Source organism: Eriocheir sinensis, chromosome 48 (genome assembly GCF_024679095.1).
Source record: "Eriocheir sinensis breed Jianghai 21 chromosome 48, ASM2467909v1, whole genome shotgun sequence".
Classification (NCBI taxonomy): domain Eukaryota; kingdom Metazoa; phylum Arthropoda; class Malacostraca; order Decapoda; family Varunidae; genus Eriocheir; species Eriocheir sinensis.
The window spans coordinates 1,416,770-1,439,532 of NC_066556.1; the positions used below are offsets into that span (position 1 = coordinate 1,416,770).

Below are 22,763 nucleotides of genomic sequence, written 5' to 3' on the forward strand. Positions count from 1 at the left end.
CCTCTTCTTCCTCTTCGTCCTCCTCCTCCTCCTCCTCTTCATCCGGGTTGCAATCTCTTCTGCCATCTTCCTCATCTCTTTGCTGGTCCCTTGTCTTCCTTCCACCTCCTCCTCCTCTTCCTCCTCCTCCTCCTCCTCCTCCTCCTCCTCCTCCTCCTTTATTCTCCAGTCTGTTGCCTTTCCTCCCTCCTCCATATACGCCACTCTCCCTCATTCTCTCCCTCTCTCCCTTCCCTCCCTCCTTCCTTCCCCCCTCCCCATCTATGACCTTAAGGGGGGAGAAGCGAGGTAATGCTGGGCGAGGAGGAGGAGGAGGAGGGAGAGGGAAATTGGGGAGAAGTTAGACTGGAGTGTGTGTGTGTGTGTGTGTGTGTGTGTGTGTGTGTGTGTGTGTGTGTGTGTGTGTCACACACATACACACACACACACACACACACACTCACTCACTCACTCACTCACACCCTCCTTCCTTCCCTCTCCCGCCGTCTCCATCCATCCCTCCCTCTCTCCTTCCCTCCCTCCCTCACTCACTCACTCACTCACGCACTCCCATACACACAGTCCCAGGCCGTTCAGGGGACAATCAACGCGCTAATGTTTCCAGAATGAGTTGCAAACACCGGAGCGCGGGGCAACAAGATTACTCTCCCGCCTTCCATAGTTCCCTCCCCTGCACGTCGAGTTAATTAAGCCCAGGTGAAGCACTGCACCTGGCTGATCCTACTTAATTAGGCGCAGGTAACGTTCCTCTTTTGCGAGCTTATGGAGAGGTTTAGATTTTCTCTCTGCTTAATTGGTTAGAGGTTACGCGCCCATCTGGTCTATTTTGAGTATGTAAATCTATACATATCTTTCTGTTTATGTATAAGTAGTTCACGTATTCTGGCTAATTAGGAAAAGGTAATGCATAAGTCCAGGTGACATCAGGTATCGTTAATTGGCTATAGGTTACGCCCCCATATGGTCTATTTTGAGTATGTAAATCTGTACATATCTTGCTGTATATGTATAAGTAGTTCACGTATTCTGACTAATTAGGAAAAGGTAATGCATAAAGGAGAGTGTACCAAGACACCTCTCCACCCGAAATTGACCTCTCTTTTGGCTACTCTTTACTTTTATCTTTTATAGGAGCAGCGAGTAGCGGGCTTTTTCCTTGTACTCTTTTTATTGCCCTTGAGCCGTGTCCTCTGATGTAAAAAAAAATCCAGGTGATATCAGGTAACGTGTATAGCTGATTGATTAATAGAAGGTAAAATTATGTATAAGGTAATGCTCTAATCCGAGTTAATTAAAGTAAAAGAACTATTTTCTACGACACAGTACTTGCAGAAGCAGCGCCAGCATAGTTTTTTGTTTCCTCTTCTCTTCTTTAATTTGCCTCTTGTGAAAAATATATTGTATCTGCCTAGTTTCATGTGTGTGTGTGTGTGTGTGTGTGTGTGTGTGTGTGTGTGTATAAATAACTCACACAGTATTGTTAATTATTGAAAGGTGACGCATTAATACAGGGCAATTCGCGAGACCTGCCATGGTACACTTTTCCTCTTTTGAATTTTCTCCTGAGTTTCAGTATTCCACATTTAGAATTTCCTCCTTCCTTCAATATTCCAAATTTTCTTCTTTCTCTTCATTTTTCTTCTTCTTCTTCTGCTTCTTCTTCTTCTTCTTCTCGTTCTTGTTGTTGTTTTTGTTGTTGTTGTTAATGTTGTTGTTGTTGTTGTTGTTGTTGTTGTTGTTGTTGTTCTTCTTCTTCTTCTTCTTCTTCTTCTTCTTCTATTTTCCCTTCACTTCAAATTCACTTCTAATGCCTCCTTTTTTCTTCCCATTTTCCACATTTTCTTCATTTTTCTTCTTCTTCTTCTTCTTCTATTTTCCCTGCACTTCAAATTCACTTCTAATGCCTCCTTTTTTCTTCCCATTTTCCACATTTTCTTCTTTTTCTTCATTTTCCTTCATTCTTCTTCTTCTTCTTCTTCTTCTATTTTCCCTGCACTTCAAATTCACTTCTAATGCCTCCTTTTTTCTTCCCATTTTTTCTTTCCTCATGTAGGTAACCCACCCACACAGTCTGGCCAATTAAGTAAAAGCAACGCACAAAATCCAGGTGAACTAGGGAGACATAACGCAGTCCACCCTCTTTCTTTACTACTCTCTCCTGCGTATCTCCCTTTTTCTGTAGGTAATGAACACACTCTGGCTAATTGAAAGAAGGTAATGCAGAGATCCAGGTAAATTAGGGAGACACACCACAGTACACCTTTCTCCTTCTGGTAAACGTTCACACCTGCTTAATTAGACACCTCGTTAATTAGAACCAGGTGCGTGTGTACATGATAAAAAAAGACAGGTGTACATATAGTTAATTAAAATCAGGTAAATATGTACACTTCGTTGATTAGAGGGAGGTAAATACATGCATCCTCGTTAGTTAGTCAGGTAGATTTGTACACCTCGTTATCTAATTAGAGTCAGGTATATGTACACTGCGTTGATTAGAGGGAGGTAAATACATATATTCTCGTTAGTTAGTCAGGTAGATTTGCACACCTCGCTATCTAATTAGGGGCAGGTATATGTACGCCTCGTCAATATGAACCTGGTAATTATAGATGTCAGCATTGAACCCGAGAAAGTTTAATGTACAAATGAAAACTAATGAATTGGATTTGGGGAGGTCATGTCATGTTTAGGAATGGTGGCAGATGAGAGAAAGAAGGAAGGGAAGAAAGAGAGGAAGAAGGAAAACAGAGACAGAAAGAAAAGGAAAGACAAAAAAAAGACAAAGAAAAAGAGGAAAAAAAGAAAGGAAGAAAATTAAAGAAAGAAAGAAAGAAGAGAAACAGAGAAGAGAACGAAAATGTAGAAAAATGAGCGAGAAAAGAAAAAAAAGATAGAAAAGAAAAAGAGATAGAAGAGAAAGAAGAGAAAATTTGAAAAAGAAAAGAAGAAAACGAAAAAAAGAAAACAAGAGGAAAAGAAAAAGGAAACAAAGAAAGAAAAAAAGGAAAAAAGAGAAATGAGACAAACGAAAGTAAAGAAAAAAAGAAACGATGGAAAAAGAAAACAAAACAAAAAAAGATGATGATGACGATGAGGTGCTCAAAAGCGTTCATCAGAGCCAGGTAGACACACGCCTCGTTAATTAGCAACACCTGCCCCCCACCCCCCCCCCGTTACGGTATAGTGAAAGTGATTGGCGGGAACCCTCACAAAAGTATCCGATCACGTCCATTTTTATACATTTTTCACCGCGTCAGTATACCTCTCTCTCTCTCTCTCTCTCTCTCTCTCTCTCTCTCTCTCTCTCTCTCTCTCTCTCTCTCTCGTCTGTTTTTTTTTCGTCTTTTTTCGTCATTTTCTTTCTTTTTCCTCTTCTTTTCTTCACTTTCTCCTTTTTTTCGTTCGTATCTTATTTTCTTCATTTTCTTTTTATTTATTTTTTCTTCATTTTCTTCTTTTTCTTCTTTTTTTTCTTCTTTCACTTCACTTCAAATTCACTTCTAATGTCTCCTTTTTTACTTCCCGTTTTCTTCTTTTTTTTTCCTTCTTTTCTACCTATTATTTTTCTCCCTATTTTCTTTTTTTCTCCCCAACCACAGGAACAGGTAATATTTCCTCCTCCCCATTATATAATTTTCTCTCACCCAAGACACTTATATCCCTCCCCACTCCTCCCCACCATACGCAAATACTATCTCGTTCCTCTCCCCTCCTCCCCTCCCCTCACCTCCTCCCCTCTTCTCCCCTTCTCCCCTTACTTACTGTCTCCCCATTAGAAGCTTCACCCCATTAACCAGACGTAACACCTGTATCCATTCATCAGCGAGTCCCAGGTGTGTGTGTGTGTGTGTGTGTGTGTGTGTGTGTGTGTGTGTGTGTGTGTGACGATCAGCACTGCTCTGAAACCTAAAGGGGAAAGAGGGGAAAAAGAGGAAGAGGAAGAGGAAGAGGAGGAGGAGGAGGAGGAGGAGGAGGAGGAGGAGGAGGAGGAGGAGGAGGAGGACGAGAGGAAAACAGAGGAAGAAAAAAAAGAAACAACGAAAGAGGGAAAGAAGGAGAGGAATAAGGTATGAGAGAGAGAGAGAGAGAGAGAGAGGCAGACAAGGGTACGAAGAGAACACGAAGAGAGGAAAGCAGTGGATAGGTCAAGGAAGGAGGAGGAGGAGGAGGAGGGGGGGGAAGACAGAGAAGAGAGGGGAAAGGGAGGAAGGAGAGGGGAGGAGAGTGGATAGGTAGAAGAACGGAGGGGAAGGGAAGGAAATGGAGGGGAAGGGAAGGGAGGGGAAGGGAAGGGAAGGGAGGGAAAGGGAAGGGAAGGGAAGGGAAGGGAAGGGAAGGGAGGGGAAGACAGGCTTTACTAGGTTACGTTAGATGCAGCTTATGTGGTGACCTTGAAAATAGTAGTAGTAGTAGTAGTAGTAGTAGTAGTAGTAGTAGTAGTAGTAGTAGTAGTAGTAGTAGTGGCAATAGTTGTAGGAGTAGTTGTGGTGGCTAACGTAAAGTACAGGGCGTAAATTGTAAAATCATCATTATTAATCTTTTTTTTTTTTTCCTTATTCCGAGAAACAATTTAAAGCGAGGGTGAACTGCAACACACACACACACACACACACACACACACACACACACACACACACACACACACACACACACACACAGGGGAGAGGTGTAAGGAAGGGAAGGGAAGGGGAAGAGGAGGAGGAGGAGGAGGTGGTGGAGGACGAGGAGGAGGAGGGTGAAGGCTGCATCAGTACAATCAATAGGAAAGTGGAGGAGGAGGTGGAGGAGGAGGAGGAGGAGGGGAGAGAGGAAGGGGAAGAGAAGAGTGAAGATAGGATGGGGAGGAGGAGGAGGAGGAGGGAGGAGGCACTCTCTTTCCTCCCTCCCCCTCTCTCTCTCTCTCTCTCTCTCTCTCTCTCTCTCTCTCTTGCTAATCCTTTCTCATTAAGTTTTCGAACACAAGAGAGAGAGAGAGAGAAGGGGGCGGGGGGGAGTATAAGGTCTTTAATGCCACATGTAAATTGGATCTAATCGTTTCCTGAAATAGGCTAATTTTTTTTCTTTCCTTCTCCCCCGCCGGGTAATTTTTTTCCCTAATTTCTTTCCTCTCCCTTAAATCCTTTCTTCCCTCCCTTCCCTCCCTTTCCTCTTCTCTCTCGGCCACCCTTTGATACCTTCCTCCTCCATCCCTATCTCCCTTTCTTTTCTCTCTTTTCTTCCTCCCTTCTTCTCCCTTCCTTCCCTCCCTTTCTTTCTTTCCTCCTCTCTCTCTCAGCCATCCTTTGATACCTTTCTCCTCTATCCCTGTCTCCCTTTCTTTACTCTTTCTTTTCTTCCTCCCTTCTTTTCCCTTCCTTCCCTCCCTTCCTCCTTTCTTTCTTTCCTTCTTTCTCTTATCCACATCTTGATTCTCTCCTTCATTTTCTCTTCTTTTCTTTTCTTCCTCCTTTCCTTTGCCTTCCTTTTCCCTTCTCAGTATTTTCCCTTCTCCTTTTCTTTTCCTTTTTTCTCTTATCCTTTATTTTTATTGTGTCTCTTTCCATCCCTTCCTTCTTTCCTCCTCAATCCCTCTTCTCCTCCACTTCCTCTCTTTTCCCTTTCTTTTCTCTTTATTTTCTTCCTCTCTTTCTTTGCTTCTTTTCCCTTCTCTCTGTTTCCCTTTTCCTGTCTCTCTTTATCCTTAATTTTATGGTTTATCTTTCTATCTCTTCCTTCCTTCCTTCTTAAGCCTTCTTCCTCTTGTTGTTCCCTGTTTCTCCTCCTCCTCCTCCTTCCTTCCTTCTTTCCTTCCTTATTAATCCTTCTTCCCCTCTGTTGTTCCCTCTTCCATACCTCCTCCTCCTGCTCTTCCTCCTTCTCCTCTTCCTTCCCTTTCTGTATCGTTTATATCAAGACAAAATTAAGACGAAAGAGATCAAGTTATTATCTATATATGGCACGTAATTTTCAATCATCTCTCTCTCTCTCTCTCTCTCTCTCTCTCTCTCTCTCTCTCTCAGGGGTGGTAGGAAGGGGGGAGGGGGGGGCACTGGGGGCACAAAGAGGCCAGAACCGCCGCCGTCACCTCGTCTCCGGGAAAGAAAACGGGCCTCTCTCAGATTATTGCAAGGGAAGCTCTCGTAAATTCGGCGCCGAGTGAGTAAAAAGCCTTAAATTATTATAGCCTTTCGGGGCGCGTCGCAAGTGGCCAGCCCCTTCGTTCCCTTTGACCCTTCAGTGTTCTATTATCATGGTTCTTCATCTCCTCGTTCGTACCCTTTGCCTACTGACCTTTATTCTCCTCCCCCTCTTCCTCCTCCTCCTTTCAACTTTTTTTCTCCCTTTCTCTGCCCTTTCTTCCCTTCCCCTCTCTCATGATATCCACGTTTCTGTTACTCCTTTTATTAATTATCCTATTTCTCTTTCTCTTATTCTTTCTTCTCTTCCTCTTCTTCCTCCTTCTTCTCTTCCTTCCTCTCCATTTCTTCCCATTTCCCATTCTCTGTTCGTTCTCTTCTTCCCCTCATTCATAATATACACGTTTCTGTTGCTCTTTTTCTTTGTTATTCTCATTCGCTTTCTCTTATTCTTCTTCCTCTTCTTCCTCCTCCTCTTCCTCTCTTCTTCTTTCTTTCGCTTCATTCCTCTCCTCCCCTCTCACATAGTTTATAGGTTATTGTCGTTTATTTTCATTATCATCATTTCCTTCTTCTTCCTCCTCTTCCTCCTCCTCCTCCTCCTCCTCCTCCTCCTCTGTTCCTATTCTCTCTGCTTCCTTCCTTTCATTGTTCTCTTCCCCCTACCATAATATATACGTTTTTGTAGATCTCATTATCCTCTTCCTCCTCTGCTTCCTCCTCCTCCTTCTCCTTCTTCCTCCTTCCTCCTCGTCTCTTCTCTCATCCTATTGTCTTTTCTCCCTTCCTTTTTTTCGTCTCTTCCCTCTACATTTTTTTTCTCTCATTCTCATTGTCTTCCTTTCTTTTCTCTTTCCTCCTCCTCCTCCTCTTTTATTATTTTCTTTTCCTCCTTCCTTCTCCTCCTCCTCCTCCTCCTCCCTCATATATTATACATCCCTGTCTCTCACTCTCTCTATTATCCTCCTTCTGCTTCTCTTCCGCCATCTATACTACCTCCTCCTCCTCCTCTTCTTCCTCCTCCTCCTCCTCCTCCTTTCTGTGTTTCCTCTTTCCTTCTCTTCCTCTCCTTCTCCTCCTCATATGCATTCTTCTTTGCTTCCCATTCTCTTTTCCATCTTTATCTTCTTCCTCTTCCTCCTCTTTCTTTCCCCTATTCCTCTTTTTTTCCCTTCCCTTCTTCTCTCCTCTCTCACACATGCATCTTTGTCTCTCTCTCTCTCTCTCTCTCTCTCTCTCTCTCTCTCTCTCTCTCTCTCTCTCTCTCTCTCTCTCTCTCTCTCTCTCTCTCTCTCTCTCTCTCTCTCTCTCTCTCTCTCTCTCTCTCTTCCCTTCTTCTCCCCTCTCATATATGTCCTTGTCTTTCACTCTCTCACTCTCGCTCTCTTTCTGCACCACTGCCCTCATTCCTCTCTCTCCCTCTCTCTCTCTCTCTCTTCCTCTCTGTCTTTTTACTCTTTTTCGTCCTCTTTACTTTATTCTTTTACTTTATTTTTTTCTATTTTCGTCCCTATCCTACTTTTTTTTTGGTACTTCTTTTTTCCTTCCTTCCTTCCTTTCCTCCTTCATTCTTTCCTTCTTTCCCTCCTTCCTTTTTTCCTTCCTTTCCTCCTTCATTCTTTCCTTCGTTCCCTCCTTCCTTTCTTCCTTCCTTCTTTAATTTCCTTTTTTTCCATCTTTAATTTCTTCCCTTCCCTTCCTTCCCCTTCCTTCATTTCTTTCTTTCTTTATTTATTTCTTCCTTCCTTCCTTCCTTCCTTCCTTTCCTCCTTTCCCTCCTTCCTTCCTTCCTTCCTTCTTTAATTTCTTCCCTTCCCTTCCTTCCCCTTCCTTCATTTCTTTCTTTCTTCCTTCCTTCCTTCCTGCCTCTCTTTCCAAGCTGTGCGGTATATTATTATTTTCTATTATTTTCTTTTGTTTCCTTCCATCTCATTTTGTTGCAGCCTGCCCACATTTTTTTTTATTTCTTTCCTCCTCGTCATTCTTTTACTCTTATTCTGCTTCCTTATCGTCTGCTTCCTCGTCTTTATCCTTTCCTCTCTTCTTCTTTATGTTTCTCGTCTTCTTTTCCGAGATCGTCTCCGTCACCTTCTTCGTATTCTTCTTCTTTATCTTCTTCCTACTCTTGTTTTTTATTAATACTCTTCCTTTTCTTCCTCCTCCTCCTCTTCTTCTTCCTCTTCTTCCTCCAACACCTCCTCCTCCGCTTCCTCTTCCTCTTCTCCTTTTTCAGCTATTTTTTCTCCTTTTCCTCCTTTTTCCTCCTCATTCTTTTTCCTCCTCCTCCTCCAACACCAGCTCCACCTCCTCCTCCTCCTCCTCCTCCTAGTCTTCTTTTCCTTTATCAGCTACGACTTCTCTCCTCCTCCTCCTCCTCACGTACTCTCGCGAAGTCGTGCTCCGTAAAGACACACACAGAGGCCGCGAAGTCAAGACAAAAGTAAATATGCAAGAGAAAGAGAGAAGAGGAAATAATACGTTTGGTGGGTGGGTTATAAGGTGCGGAGAGGGAGGGAAAAGAAGAAGAAGAAGAAGAAGAAGAAAAAGAAGAAGAAGAGGAAAGAGGAGGTGGAAATACTGTAATAAACTGTGTGTGTGTGTGTGTGTGTGTGTGTGTGTGTGTGTGTGTGTGTGTGTGTGTTTTACTTCAATTTCCATAATGGTGTTGGTGCCGGGTTATGTTTGTGTGTTTGTTTGTTTGTGTGTATCCATGTTTGCCTGCACTAAGAGCTTGTAAGTGTGTGTGTGTGTGTGTGTGTGTGTGTGTGTGTGTGTGTGTGTGTAGGCATCGGTGTGTTTGGGGGGGAGGGGGAGGGCGTTGGTGTGTGTGTGTGTGTGTGTGTGTGTGTGTGTGTGTGTGTGTGTGTGTGTGTGTGTGTTGCATGAAAAGGAAACACACTCGGACACACATTTAGTAAAGTGCTTTATTCTTTTTCTCTTAAAACGCGATTCGTGACTATGCTCTTGTTTTTCTGGACATTTCGCTTTTTTTTTTTTTTCGTCCATTTTCATTGTATCGTGCTTTTAAAATGGCTAATCTCTTACTCTTATTCCACTTTTATTTTTTATTTATTTACTTACCTATTAACATTTTTCATACGGTGGCCATTAGCAGTTTTATCATAGGAGGGAAAAGACTCAAATAATAACAATACTATTTTTCACGGTAATAAATTCCTATATTCAATTATCGCATTTAATCAACATTGCAAATCTCTGTAACGCGATAATAATAGGTTAGGTAGAACCCGCTCAGTGTTCCTCGGCGTGCATTTAAATATGATTAAAGGGGAGGAGTCCTTTTGTTACCATTACTATTATTATTATTATTATTATTATTATTATTATTATTATTATTATTAGTGGTGGTGGTGGTAGTGATGGTGGTGGTGGTGATCTTGTTGTTGTTCTTGTTCTTCTTCGTCTTCTTCTTTTTCTTCGTTTTTGTCTTCGTCTTCTTCTTCTTCTTATTATTATTATTATTATGCTTATTTATTGTATTTTCTTTCTCTACAGGTGAGTGAAGTGAAAATACAGACGAAGAAAGTGGCCAGGTAAGGTAAGTGTTGCCGAGAGAGAGAGAGAGAGAGAGAGAGAGAGAGAGAGAGAACTAACGTATCCGTGGGCATATCTTTTTTTTTTTATCTAGCTTGCGTTTTTTCCTCAAGGTAAAAACGAGTTAAAAAAATATATATATAAAAAAGAACGAGGTGGATTTTTTTTCTCAGGAGCATATTAATTCCGTTGCTTTTTTTTCCTTCCTCTCTTCCTCCACTACGTGCTATTCTGAATACTGTGTGTGTGTGTGTGTGTGTGTGTGTGTGTGTGTGTGTTTCTCGGTACCCACTCGGTTTCCTGGACGCGGGAAATATTATTGTCTACACTTCCTCGTCGTTATTTAAAATCGCTGTGGAAGTAATGCCCCCAGAATGTAAATATATGCATACTATCAATGTAAATATGGAAAGGTTACATCAATATTTCCATGGTACTGTAAAATGGTTACAATAATAATAATCTTTACACTTTCTCGTCTTTATATAAAATCGTTGTGGAAGTGATGTCCCCAAAATGTAAATATATGCATACTGTCAATGTAAATGTGGTAATGGGTTGATTTATATTACTACGGTTAGCGGTAGATGGTTAAAAGGGTGATATGCAGATTAATACAAGCGTGGTAGAGATATATCAAGATTTTATAGGGACGAGGTTACGGTACATTGACATTCCGTGAGTTTCGACCGCATTATTGACCGCACTTTCATTATTATTATTATTATCATCATACCAAGAAGTAGAAAAGTAGTAGTAGTAGTAGTAGTAGTAGTAGTAGTAGTAGTAGTAAAATCTATCAAAGGCTTCTTGTTGCCAATATAAATCACTTCCGTGTCCTTCATACCGTAGCAACAGTGACGTAGCCTAGCAAGAGAGAGAGAGAGAGAGAGAGAGAGAGAGAGAGAGACTACATAACTATTCCAAACACAAAGTTCCCTCCATGAATGTTAATAACCTTACAATTACAACCGGCTATAGTAGTTTCGTGGAATTCGCGCACAGCACCACAATACACCAATTCATATCACATTTATCAGCAATTTACGAGGCTGATCCATTTAACCCAATCACTGCAAACTGTACCTTGACTTTCTACCTCCATATCATTATCATACTGACTGATAATCCAATAAAGAAACTATCATTGTTACGGAGTTTTATTCAGCATGTTTCCGTCAGCAACAAGAGACGGTTGGAGAGAGGGGAGAGGAGAGGTGGGGAGGGATTGGGCGGGTGATATATGGGAATGCTGTGTTTAAAGGGGTGTTAAAGGGATATTCCTGTCAGTAAGGGGAGAGGGACTAGGGAGGGGAGTGATGGAGTAGGTAGTGGGGAGTATAGGTCACCGTGTGTGGATTGGGGAGAGCAAGGGAAGAAGGAGTGATATGATGGGGTCGTGGGGGAGTGTTGGGGTAGGGAATATGGATGGGAGGGTCTCGTAGCGGCCGGGGGGAGTGCGGGAGTGATGTGGGTGAAGGGGATAGAGTGGGAGAGAGGTATGGAGGGGGAGGGATCAAGGAGTATCAATATCAGGGGTTGTGGGAGGGATAGAGTAGCATTGGTGGTGGGAATATGGATGGGAGGGTGTAGTAGCGGCCGGGGGTGGAGTGTGGGAGTGATGTGGGTGGAGGAAGGGGAGTGGGAGGTAGTAGAAGAGGTATTAAGGGGGGACTGAAGAATATCGATCAAGGCGCTCCGTTTTCTCTGACTCCTTGCCCGTCCGTTCTCTCTCACACCCTACGGGACCAAAACAATGGCCATAATATTTATTTCTGGACTCGACAGGGACCACAGTCACCATATACCAATCAAAAACACTCTTACTGATTTCCTGAGATACATAAATACCCAAAACTTTATTTATAAGAGGGATTTTCAGCACCGCGACTCCCCCCGCTGAGAATGGACTCGCCCGGGCCGCCATGTCACGTTGCCAGTTTGTCGAGCACATATCATCGCATTTACGGATATCTGCCACTTAACTATGCCCCGAAAGACATCATGAATTTAACACTATAACGGAATATATAAATGAATCCCGTTATTGGGGCCCAGAAGACAGTTTTTAGGTGGAAAATCGGGAAATATGAGACTCAGGGTGGGGCGATCTGGGACCTCGACCGCCCCTCAACGTTGCCAGTTTGCCGTACTCAGATCATCGTATTTACCGATTTCTGGCCCCTGACTATGGCCAGGAGACACGATGAATTAAAGATTGTAAGGGAAACTATAAATGGATGGCGGTATCGGGGCCCAGGAGACGGTTATGAGGTGGGAAAACGGGAAACATAAGACGCTGAGAGGGACGACTTGGGGACCTTTACCGCCCCGAGACGCCATTTTCGCTCCTTTGTCCGCCAAGTTAAGCGTTATTTCCCGCCTTATCCCGGAGGCTGGGCGGCTACGCGACGGCCAGCACCTCCGCCACACCTGCCAGCGTCCACACCTGCGAGGGCGGGAAGGGAGAGGGCGTGCATGGGCGTCGCCGGGGCCAAGACGAAAATGTAAGTGCGCGGGACGGGGAGATCGCCCTTGGTGTGTGTCGGTAGGGCAGAGAATCCTCCGCCATTACCCCGTACACGACTTTCGACCCAGAGGAGCGGCCGTAAGGACCAAAGTGTTATCCAACCCCCGGCTCGTCAGGGTCAGCTCGTCCCGCCCCCCCAGGAGTGCCAGGCAGTGCCGCCGCCGCCCTCCTCCCAGTGCCTCGTCTCCTCAACGCCTCCTTGTATTAATAAACCCTGCTGGCTCTTGTTAAGCAGCGTTTTTGGAGGCCAGCAGAGCGGAGATACACGTCGGGTTGTCACTGGTTGCTTGCTAATATTGGAGATCCCGAGCCGCCACCTGTGAAGCTTATACATGCATTACGGATTCATTTCTGGTCCCTGAATGCAGTTAATTAAAGAAGATATTGAGGAGTGTAATAGCATGGCCCTTCAAGCTTGGCCTCACTGGGAGCTTTGTGGTGTTCCTGATTTTCCTGATGAATTTCTCAGCTCATTGGTGGCGTGGAAGCTCCCTGCCAGGCCATTCACCACAATTCAACCACTTTTTAACGTTTTCCACCATCTTAACGTTAAAATAACCCGTGATGGAGGGCGTGCAGGCTGGCCATGGCCCCGCGACACCCTTATGGCCACCTGACAAGGCTATAGTGGCACGGTATGGCCCTCTTGAGTGCCTCCTGATGCCTTGGTGGGGGCACAGTGTCAGCCCTCTGCCCCCTTGGTGACCCCTGTGGGTGTGGAGGTGGGTGTGCCTGGCTCCTGGGGGCGTGGCTGGGGAGGTGTGGACGCTTGTAACGCCTGGAAATGGTTAATTGTACAAGTAAATCAAATGTTTGTGATTCTTGTTGTGTGTTGCTGTGGGTGTGTTTCTGGGTTCTGTGGGTGTGTTTTTGGGTTCTGTGGGTGTGTTTCTGGGTCCTGTGGGTGTGTTTCTGGGTCCTGTGGGTGTGTTGCTTATTTCCCTTTTATATTCTTATTTCTCTTCTATTTTCTTTACCTCTAATTTGTCTTTTACTTTTTGTACATTCAACCTCTCACTGTTTTTACCTTATTCTTATTTTTGTTATTTATTCTGTTCTTATTCCTGTTGCCTGGGTCCTGGGGTGTGTCCGGGGTGTGTGGATGCCTCTCATACCTGGAAATGCTTGATTGTACAGGTGAATTACCTGTGTGTGGTAGTCGTTAATTCTGGTGGCTTAGTGGTGGAACTCTTGCTCGTGTGTCTGTTACTGGGAAATGTGTAGTTCGTGACTGTTGGCATACTTGAACTCTAGCCGTGCCTGTTACTGGGAAATGTGAAGTCTTTGTGTGTGAGGGTCTTGATAGCTTCTACGCTGAACTCCTCCTCCACCGTTTGTCACCTTGTGTTAGAGTCTGGTGGAGTTGTGGATTGTTTGTGTAAATTCAATCTTATGCACATGTTGCCTAGAAACAGTAATGAGGTGAAAGAAAGGGATGATATTAGATTTATTTTGGACAGCTATATGCAAACCAAGCCATAGAATAATAGAAACATATTAGAAAATAGTAAATACTTCTTAACTGACCATATTGCAACCTTGAGAGAAATGAGCAACGTTTTCACGAATATATGCAGTACATCTAAATTACATACATCTTTTTATTATGTACTTCTAAAATATATATTATCGGAAAAAAATATATATTATCGGAGAAGTGCGTAGTTTGTGAAGCAGGACATTAGGCACTGGTGGCACCCTCCGTCACCTGATCTTGTTGTTTGGTGTTTAATCATTTTACTTTGTTGCCATTGCTCAGTTCTGTTCAGTTCCATGTTTGTTAGTGAGGGCGAGTAAGCTTTGCGACAGTTTTGGGTGCAGGTTAGTGAGGTATGTCAGTGCCGGCGGGGGCAGGGGTGGTTGAGACACGGGCGGCAGGGTGCAGGGCCCCTCACAGCCATTATGCACCTAGTAACCATTGATGTGTGATATATGTGTCACTTGTGGTGCCTCAACTCCTTTATTTAACTTTTCAGAGATTCTAATATTGTAATTGTGATATATGTTTATTTTTAAGTCTAGTAAATTAGTCTGTCTGATATCCTTGTTAGTTCATATAGTCAGTGGGAGGTTGTGAGGACTATGCTGGTTATGGTAACACACCCCATACACCCCACACCTCTAGCATCCCCCACCCACAACGACACATCCCTGTACAACCCACACCTCATCTAACTTCCCCAGCAACAGACACATCCCCATACACCCCACACCTCATTTAGCATCCCCATATACCCTACACTTCACTTAGCATCCCCACACACCTCCCCCTCCCCCACCCTGGACCCATGCCTTGCCTCCCCATGCAGTAGCCAAGAAGTAGCAGCAGCTGATGAGAGCATTGCCCGCGGCCCCCACACGCTCCACCCCTCTGAGTGAGTCATGGACGGGCACGGCCAGGCAGAGAAGGAGGCCAGTGAGGTGCTGCGGTCCTTCAACATCCTGGGGGCACCGCGCACCACCCAGGTCAGTGTAAGTACCCCAGAGTGTGTGTTTGATTCTTGTTCTTCTTTTACTTTTTTAACTTCCTCTTCTATTTCTTCTTCGTCTACCTTTTTTACGTTCTTTTTATTCCTCCTCCTTTGTCATCGTCGTCTTTTTTCTCTCTTACTTTCTTTACCTTCTTGCTGTTGTTATTCCTCTGCCTCCTCCTCTTCTTTTTTCTCTTCTATTTTCTTTACCTTATTATTATTCCTCTTCCTTCTCCTCCTTTCTTTTTCCCTTCTAAGTACCCCACCACTTGTTTGTCTCTTGCCTTCGTACAGTAGAAAGAGTTTTAACATATCGATCACAATACTTTTGCGAATATATGTGAAATATGAAATTATTGCCGATAGTAACATGCTTCTTTTTTATTTGATGTTATTGCTCATATTATTTTGCTTTTATTGATGTTATTGCTGACCACATACACCCCACAGAATGTAATAATCTGAAAGGTGAAACAGACGGCAATAGGCTGTTTTGTTCATGTTTTTCTTATTGTTATACCTCACATGCCTTACAGAACGAGCCCCAGAACCTCTCCACGAGCACCACCCAGCCGATGGTGATGGTGCCCCCCCACCCGCCCCCCCAATGGCACATCCACCCCCAGCCTGTGCACATCATGACATACCAGGTGAGTCGCCCCCTCGTCCCCCTAAGCCAGTCATCCCCTTTGGTCATGATATTCTATTTTATTGTACTATTTTATTTTCTGCACATCACCATAATTGTATCTTGGTTTTCTTTGTCTTGATTTGTTTCTTAATTTCGGTCATATTCCTTTTTTGTTTGTTATGTGGCTAATGCTGATCAACTCACAAATATAAAACCACAAATTCATGACCTTAAGTGATATATATTTGTTTTATGATTGCGAGTTTTGTTTAGGTAACTCTTTCCTCTCTCCACCAGCCACAAGTCAACCCACCAACCTCTCAAAGTGATACAAACAGCAATCAACAGCCCCCCAATGCACAGCAGCAGCAACAGCAACCACAGCAGCAACAGCAACCTCAGCCCCAGCAGCAGCAACAGCCTCCACCGCAGCAGCAACAGCCCCCACCACCACAGTTAACTCACATGACAGCTGACCAACTGTCCCAACTCCAGCCAGCACCCCTTGAACACTCCATCTGGTCCACCACTGACATGGGTAAGGAGGGAGTTTGTCATTGCTTTGGCAGAAGGAGGTGGATGCTCAGGGTGTTGAAGATAGAGAGATGTGATGAACAATGTAAGAAGGCTAAGGAGAGGAAAGAAGAAGGGATATTTAAACTTGATCTAATCTTAAACGATGGGGAAGATGTGTTACTAGGATATTAGAGTCTTAACAGTTTTTTAGGTCACAGTGCCTATAACATAAATAAGATGGTACTGCATAACATACTGCTTTTATATATGTCCTTTATATTAGATTCCATTCATGCGTTTTCTCCTACCAGACGTAAAGTAAAATGCCCTTCACACTTGTACAGATGGGCAGAACGGCATGAACTCCACGTATCCGATGAGCGATTTGCCGGGGACAGATGGAGACACGACCCTCAATGCCAACGACATCACCGAGGAGGAGCACGAGACCAAGCCCAAGATCAAAAAGGAGGTGAAGAAAAAGCGGAAACTTGCGGACCTCTTAGCCGAGGGCATCGACCCCACCAAGCTGGAGGAGAACAGCGACCAGGTGAGGGAACGTTTCGGCAAGGGGTGCGAGTGTGAGGGCGACAACTGCTTCAAGAACATGAATCCCGAGTTTGTGTTCCGGCACCGGCTGAACATCGCCGAGCTGACCAAGAACGAGCATGACATGTACCTGATGGGCGTGACAATGGCCTGCCTTGCCAACCCGGAGGAGACGTCGCGGCACAAGGAACGGAAGCGGCTCAGGGCGTCGTACGTGTTCCAGGGCAAGAAGGTGTGCTTAGACGCCTTCCTCTACCTGGAGAACTGCACGCACTACCAGCTCAAGGCTATCCGCAAGCACGTCATGGTCAACGGTGTTACCCCGCGCGTCCACGGCAACCACGGGAAGAAGCCGCCCAACACCTTCCCCCTGGACACCTACCAGCATGCGGCAGCCTTCCTGCAGAGCTACATTGCCCGCTACTCCCCCAACACCAACACCCCGAAGAAGCCCAACAAGTCCGGCAAGTCCCCGCCTGTGTACCTCCCAGCGGACATCACCCGCAAGAAGATCCACAACGCCTACAAGGAGTACTGCGAGCACTTTGAGCCCGACGTGAAGGTGATGGGCTACTCCTCCTTCAGGCACTTCATGAAGGAGCAGTTCCCCAACGTGAAGTTCTTCCGCATGGACAAGAAGGCTGAACGCAACCAAGGCCAGAGTGACGACGATGACGATGACAACGAGGCGGCGGCTGCTGCGGCAGCAGTGGCGGTGGCCCAGAACCCTGCGGCCACCACCCAGGAGCAGCAGCAACAGGCACAGCAGCAGCAAGCACAACAGCAGCAGCAACAAGCTCAGCAGCAGCAGCAACAAGCACAGCAACAACAGCAGCAGCAGCAGCAACAACAGCAGCAGCAGCAGCAGCAGCAAGCACAACAGCAGCAACAACAACAGCAACAGCAGCAACAGAATCAAAGGCAAGACCAGCAGAGGGTTGAAGCGGGTGCCCAGCAAGTGATGCAGCAGCAGCAGGCAGCCCAGCAGCCCCAGCAGGAGCCCCCCAAGGATGCCCGCAACACCCCCCCAGTCACAGCCGCCTCGGTGCCCCCGTCAGCCCACCCTGGTGCCCCGGTGTCCATGCCCCATGCCCCCATCAGCACCAATTACCCAGCCTACTCCCATGTCCAGTTGCCCCTCAACCTGCAGACTCAGCAGCCTCTCTACTCTGCATGCATGCAGCCGGGGATGTTTGCCCCGGGCCAGGCCCCCACACAGGTGCGCCCCACAGGCTTCCCCTACACCACTCTCTAAGTTGCTGGGGCAAACCAGGGGTGTGGTGTACCTGTGGGGGTTGCTGCCAGCCTGGGTTGTTGGAGCATCAGCCTAGGGCTCACAAGAACCTTGTGAGTGCCTGGTGCAGGTGGCTGCCACTGTAATGGCTGGCTGTCCTGCCTCCAGTGGCTGGCTGAGGTGAGGGCTGGTGGAGGAGGTGGGTGGGGCATTATAGCACACTGTGCCACCCAGACAATAACTAATCAAAGTGGCTGTTGGTGTCACACTGCTCATCCTCCATTCATCCACACAGTCCTGTTGGGACGGAGCAATACAGTCCTGCACAACTCCCTTCCCCATCCCGTCAGCCAAGTGCCACCCGTCACCGCCATCCTCTATGCTTTGCGGATATGCAATGCTAACTCAAGACGTGCATCTCAGCTACTCTGCAGACAGACCACAGGTGTTCCCTGGGCCAGCCCATACCACCCTCACCACAACCTTGCAATCAAGACTTCAGGAAAATTAGGTAGTTGAAGCCAGGATGAAGACTACGTGCCTGTACCCCATCTCATCGCGCCATCATCCCGGTCCACCTCATCACCCCATCACACACCAGCGCCGCCGCCGCCACAGCATGGGTACCCCAGCCAACCCTTTTTGAGTGCTGGATGTTCGGTCGTCATTGTATACCACAGCGACTCCGTTATGCATGAAGTTCCAAGCCACTGTATAGGCCTTAGCTTTCCCAGTACTGTAGATTTAGGGGATAACATGGACAGATAAGGTTTCTAGGTTATTTTTTGATGACTTTCCATTCCAAGTGGGCATTACTTTTCCATATCCTGTTGCCAATAGTTGCCTCTGAAGGAGAGTGTCGGGGGGGAGGGGAGAGGCTGGTTCCCATTACTCCAAGCAGGCTCTCCCATCCCCTCCTTGGGTGTTGTTGGAGGGGAATGGCCTCAGAGAAAGCCATACATACTATACCATTTCCCAAGTTTTGTAGGGGGGAGGCGGGAAGGGCAGGCAGGGTCAAGGGGGCAAAGTGGGAAGGGGAAATTTGTATACGCAACCAGTATCGTTTTATTTATCATAACGTTTTTCACTAATTTAAAACAAGTGCCAAACAGGAGTAGCAGCCGCAGGGTTATGGCGGCACTGACAAGGGTTCCTCTAGAAGACCTGCGCCTCGAGGTGACCGATAGATAGTCCTTTAGTGCACCAGACCATATCCTAACGCTCGGAGCCAGGCTTGAGATTTACGACGAGTGACTGCCTGGGGAGTGTCTTGAGCCCTGTGCTATTACATCCTTTCCTGTCGTCATTTTCTTTCTCATCTCTCACTCTCTCGCCTGCAAACGTTCCCGGTGAAATTCATCCCACAGATCAAAATAAGTCTTCTCGGTTCATTTTTTATGCATTTTTAGTGTTGGTGAACCATGACCTGTTTTTATGTGTGGTCAGAGGTTACTGTTCCTCTTTTATGGTGAAGGGCAGTAGTTGGTTTTAACATTCCATTTGACTGTGTGTGCAATCTTGTGCATATTTATTGTATCTTGTGGAGATCAAACTGGTCCTGTCTGCTTCATGAACACTTACTTTTCTTTGGTGGGCGTGTGAGTTAGAGTGTAGCACAAGGGTGAGGCGAGTGTCGTGTAAGGAGTGACTGTCTCATTTATGAACTTCTTGTTTTTGGTGTAATTTATTCTGGTGTTTTTTAGCGTAATTTATTCTGCCCAAGTGACCACGAGCTGAGTTATGCATGAAGACTTGTTACTCGTTCATCTGTGTTGTGTTTATGTTACGATCTGTTCATCATTTCATTCCTCTGGTCAGTGTATTCTCCTCTCTACCTTTCTTCACTTCCTTTGCAGCTTCCTATATCTAATTCAATGATGAGTGAGTGACGAATCGTTTTGATAAAAAAAAAAAACTAAACTTGTTATATCACTCAGGATTTGGCTGCTCTAAGTCTCATTATCATCATTCATTTAAAAGGATGACATTTTATATTAACCTGACGGAAAGTAGTGCAGAAAATAACCGATGGATCCTGAACCTGTATAGAGAGATTGAGGAGAATGGGCAGCCACTGATAGGAGGAGGAGACTGACATGTGCATTGGTATAGTAAGCCTTTCAGAATGATGGATACCACTTTTATACAATCAGCTGCAGCTTTAGTCTTATTTCTTTACATTTTATTTCTACATATTACCAGATCAAAAGACAGACCAGGTGAAAGTGAGAGAGAGAAAGAGAGGGGGGTGTCAAAACTTCGTTAGCCATGTCTGAACAAAAGCCCGAAGTTTTTAAATGGTCGATCTTTACGTTCTACTTACACGCATTTTTAAATTGAACGTGTTGTTTTATACTAAAGGGGAAATTTTTAGAACGGTCAATCCTTACGTTTTATTTACACGCGTTTTTAAATTGAATGTGTCGTTTTATAATAAAGGGCAAATTTTTAAAGTGGTCGATCTTCACTTTTTTATTTTTTATTTACATGCGTTTTTAAATTGAACGTGTCTTTTTATGTAAATATCTCTCGTCTTCCTCAAACTCTCATTGCTCTCCCTGTGTGTGTGTGTGTGTGTGTGTGTGTGTGTGTGTGTGTGTGTGTGTGTGTGTGTGTGTGTGCAGCATTGTTCACTACCTCAGACACCTGTTTGGCCACGTCCCCCGCGGCCAATGAGAGGATGCATGCTTGGCGACGAAGGTAATTTTTACGTAATGATTAACTCTTAGTACTAATTTAACGCTACGTGGCTCGGTTCGTTTTGTATTGGCAACTTATTTATTCTGTCTCGTCTTGGTTAGAATGATGTTTGCGGTTTTTATTTATTTACGTTCTTTTTTATCACAGCGTTGTCTTCCCAGTTTACCGTAACTTATTGCTGCTTGTTTTTTATTTTAGTTTTTATCGGTTCTTATACGTGAAGAGTTGTAGACGACTCACGTGAGATTTTTAGTGCGTGTTTCGTTGGGCATTGTTTCATTATTTTACACCTAGCCGTCGCATCTCAAAGTTCCCAAAGAAACTCGCATTGGTAATGTTTTTCCGAGTTTTCTCCCTATCCCGTTTTTCAGTTCATTTTAGTTCTATTTATATGTATGCATTGTATAATTTTATTTAGCTATTATATTTATTTGTTTGTTCGTTTCCTCGCTGCCAACCCGGGCGGTGCATCTGGTCGGGTCTCGGTCGGCCAGTAACCTCAAAAAACAAAACTAAGCAATATTTTATTACGCAAAACAGAATACCTACATAGCACAACTCTGCTCTTTCTTTTTCCTTTAACATCTTCTTCAGGTTTTTCATGGGCATCAATTATTTGCTAAGTTATTATTATCATTACTTTTATTACTATTATTAGTGTTGGCCAGGCTGGTTTTTATTCGCGACATACACAAGATCTCGCAAATCATTAACTTTTTACAGTATTGGGGGTAAGAACAAGGGGAAGGGAGGGTGAGGGTGGGTAAGGGAAGGGAGGGGTGCAGTGGGCATTTTTTAACCATGGGGGTAGGGGTTAAGGGTATGGGAAGGGTCAGAAAAGGGGGGAAGGGGTAATGTATCCACCACAGGGGGACGCAACCAAGAATTTTATGATGGGAAACTTTTTTGTATTATAATAATAAGAAAAAAGCAAAAAAATAAAAAGCTAACAAAATGTACTAGGATAAATTAATAAAACTGTGATATTAAGGTATACCTGTGTGTTTTATTTGTGGTGTGTGTGTGTGTGTGTGTGTGTGTGTGTGTGTGTGTGTGTGTGTGTGTGGTTGCTGGGGAAAAAATAAATTAGGAAGGTAACTGAGACAAGGAGAGAGAGAAGAGGAAAGAAAAATGAGACTAGGTATAAACGCAAATAGGTGGGAGATTGTAGTGAGAGGGGAAGAAAAAGAAAAAAAAGCTAAATATAACAGACATGGAGAAAGAGAAGGAAAGGAAACTGAATAGGTCAAAATGGAAATAGGAGGGGGAAAAAAAGGTAAAGAACAGACAGAAAATGAGAAGGTAAAAATGCAAATATGTAAAAGAGAGAAAGAAGAGGAAAGTAAAATATAGGAGGTGAGAGAGGTCTTAGGGTGAAGGGGAGGGAAAGAAGATAAAGAAAGATAAATAACAGGTAGAGGAGGAAAGAGAAAATCCACACACCCGTCCATTAGGGAACAGGAACCACGCTTGATTCAGGGACGGAGTGAGAAAAGAAGGATGTTCCCGTTGTATAAGTAAGTATGCTCTCGGCGCTCCGGTGTTGGGGCGGCGAGGGCGAGGCGTATTTGAAAGCGAAACTCTGTGCTGTCTGTGGAAAGGAAGAGCGAGAATGTTTGAAAAGTGTGTGTGGACTTGGCGCAGAAAAAGCCTGAGGAAAAAGAATGAAACCACCATTTTTAGAGTGCGTGTGTGTGTGTGTGTGTGTGTTTTAATCCATGCTAAGTTATTTTCAGCATTAACATCAACAATTCATTTTCTTTAAGACGGAAGGTGAATATATGTGTGTGTGCGTGTGTGTGTGTGTGTGAGGACTTGACGCAGAAAAAGCCTGAGGGAAAAGAATGAAACCACCATTTTTAGAGTGTGTGTGTGTGTGTGTGTGTGTGTGTGTTTTAATCCATGCCACGTTATTTTCAGCATTACATCGTCATTTCCTCTAAGACGGAAAGATGTATGTGTGTGTGTGTGTGTTGGGAGGCGGGGGCGGGGATACACTCAGGGTCTAGTCACATGCAAGACTCGTGATCAGGCAGTTCCCTCCCGGAATAGCACTCTTTTGAACTCGGAGAACCAATTTATGGGTGCTGTAAGGACCTCTCACACCACACATCCATCCCTCTTGCTCATGGGGAAACAGTAACCGATCCTGTCAGCGAAAATACTAAGCTTAATAAGAGCGACTTGAACCTCGATTCCCGGGTGACAGGCGAGGGTGTTATCCACGGAGCCATGAAGCGGTGTGTGTGTGTGTGTGTGTGTGTAACCTTGAAAAACGTCAGCTGGCAAGGTAATTCCCGACACAGTTATTGATCGTGAGCGAGACCACCACCACCACCCTCGTGTGTGAGTGTGTGTGTGTGTGTGTGTGTGCATCGACAACACACATCTGTCTGTGTGGACGGGAACACTTGCCAAGCTTCCTTCTGATCGTCATGTAATCCCAAAGTTTGCTGCT

The 22,763-nt window shown here is 44.9% G+C and overlaps 2 protein-coding genes across 6 annotated transcripts in view; both read left to right on the forward strand.

The window, feature by feature from the left end:
- The window catches only part of LOC126981392 (serine/arginine repetitive matrix protein 1-like), a 189,959-nt gene extending 175,376 nt beyond the window's left edge, over window positions 1-14,583 (forward strand). The window contains exons 3-5 of the mRNA XM_050832410.1: window positions 12,070-12,181; window positions 12,885-12,926; window positions 14,389-14,583. Of these exons, the coding sequence (XP_050688367.1) occupies window positions 12,070-12,181; window positions 12,885-12,926; window positions 14,389-14,583 (349 nt within the window). The remainder of the gene's footprint in view (window positions 1-12,069; window positions 12,182-12,884; window positions 12,927-14,388) is intronic.
- LOC126981457 (uncharacterized) lies at window positions 11,985-21,299 on the forward strand. 5 transcript variants are annotated; one of them, XM_050832509.1, is made up of 5 exons: window positions 11,985-12,181; window positions 14,514-14,670; window positions 15,212-15,325; window positions 15,604-15,844; window positions 16,167-21,299. In XM_050832509.1, the coding sequence occupies exons 2-5, from the start codon at window positions 14,587-14,589 to the stop codon at window positions 17,624-17,626; spliced, it is 1,899 nt and encodes a 632-aa protein (XP_050688466.1). In that variant the 5' UTR covers window positions 11,985-12,181; window positions 14,514-14,586; the 3' UTR covers window positions 17,627-21,299. The 5 variants fall into 5 exon arrangements, with proteins under 5 accessions (XP_050688466.1, XP_050688461.1, XP_050688465.1 ...); XM_050832504.1 differs by having other exon boundaries at window positions 11,986-12,181; window positions 14,514-14,676; XM_050832508.1 differs by lacking the exon at window positions 11,985-12,181 and adding an exon at window positions 12,264-12,282 and having other exon boundaries at window positions 14,514-14,676.
- The last annotated feature ends 1,464 nt before the right edge of the window (window positions 21,300-22,763 follow it).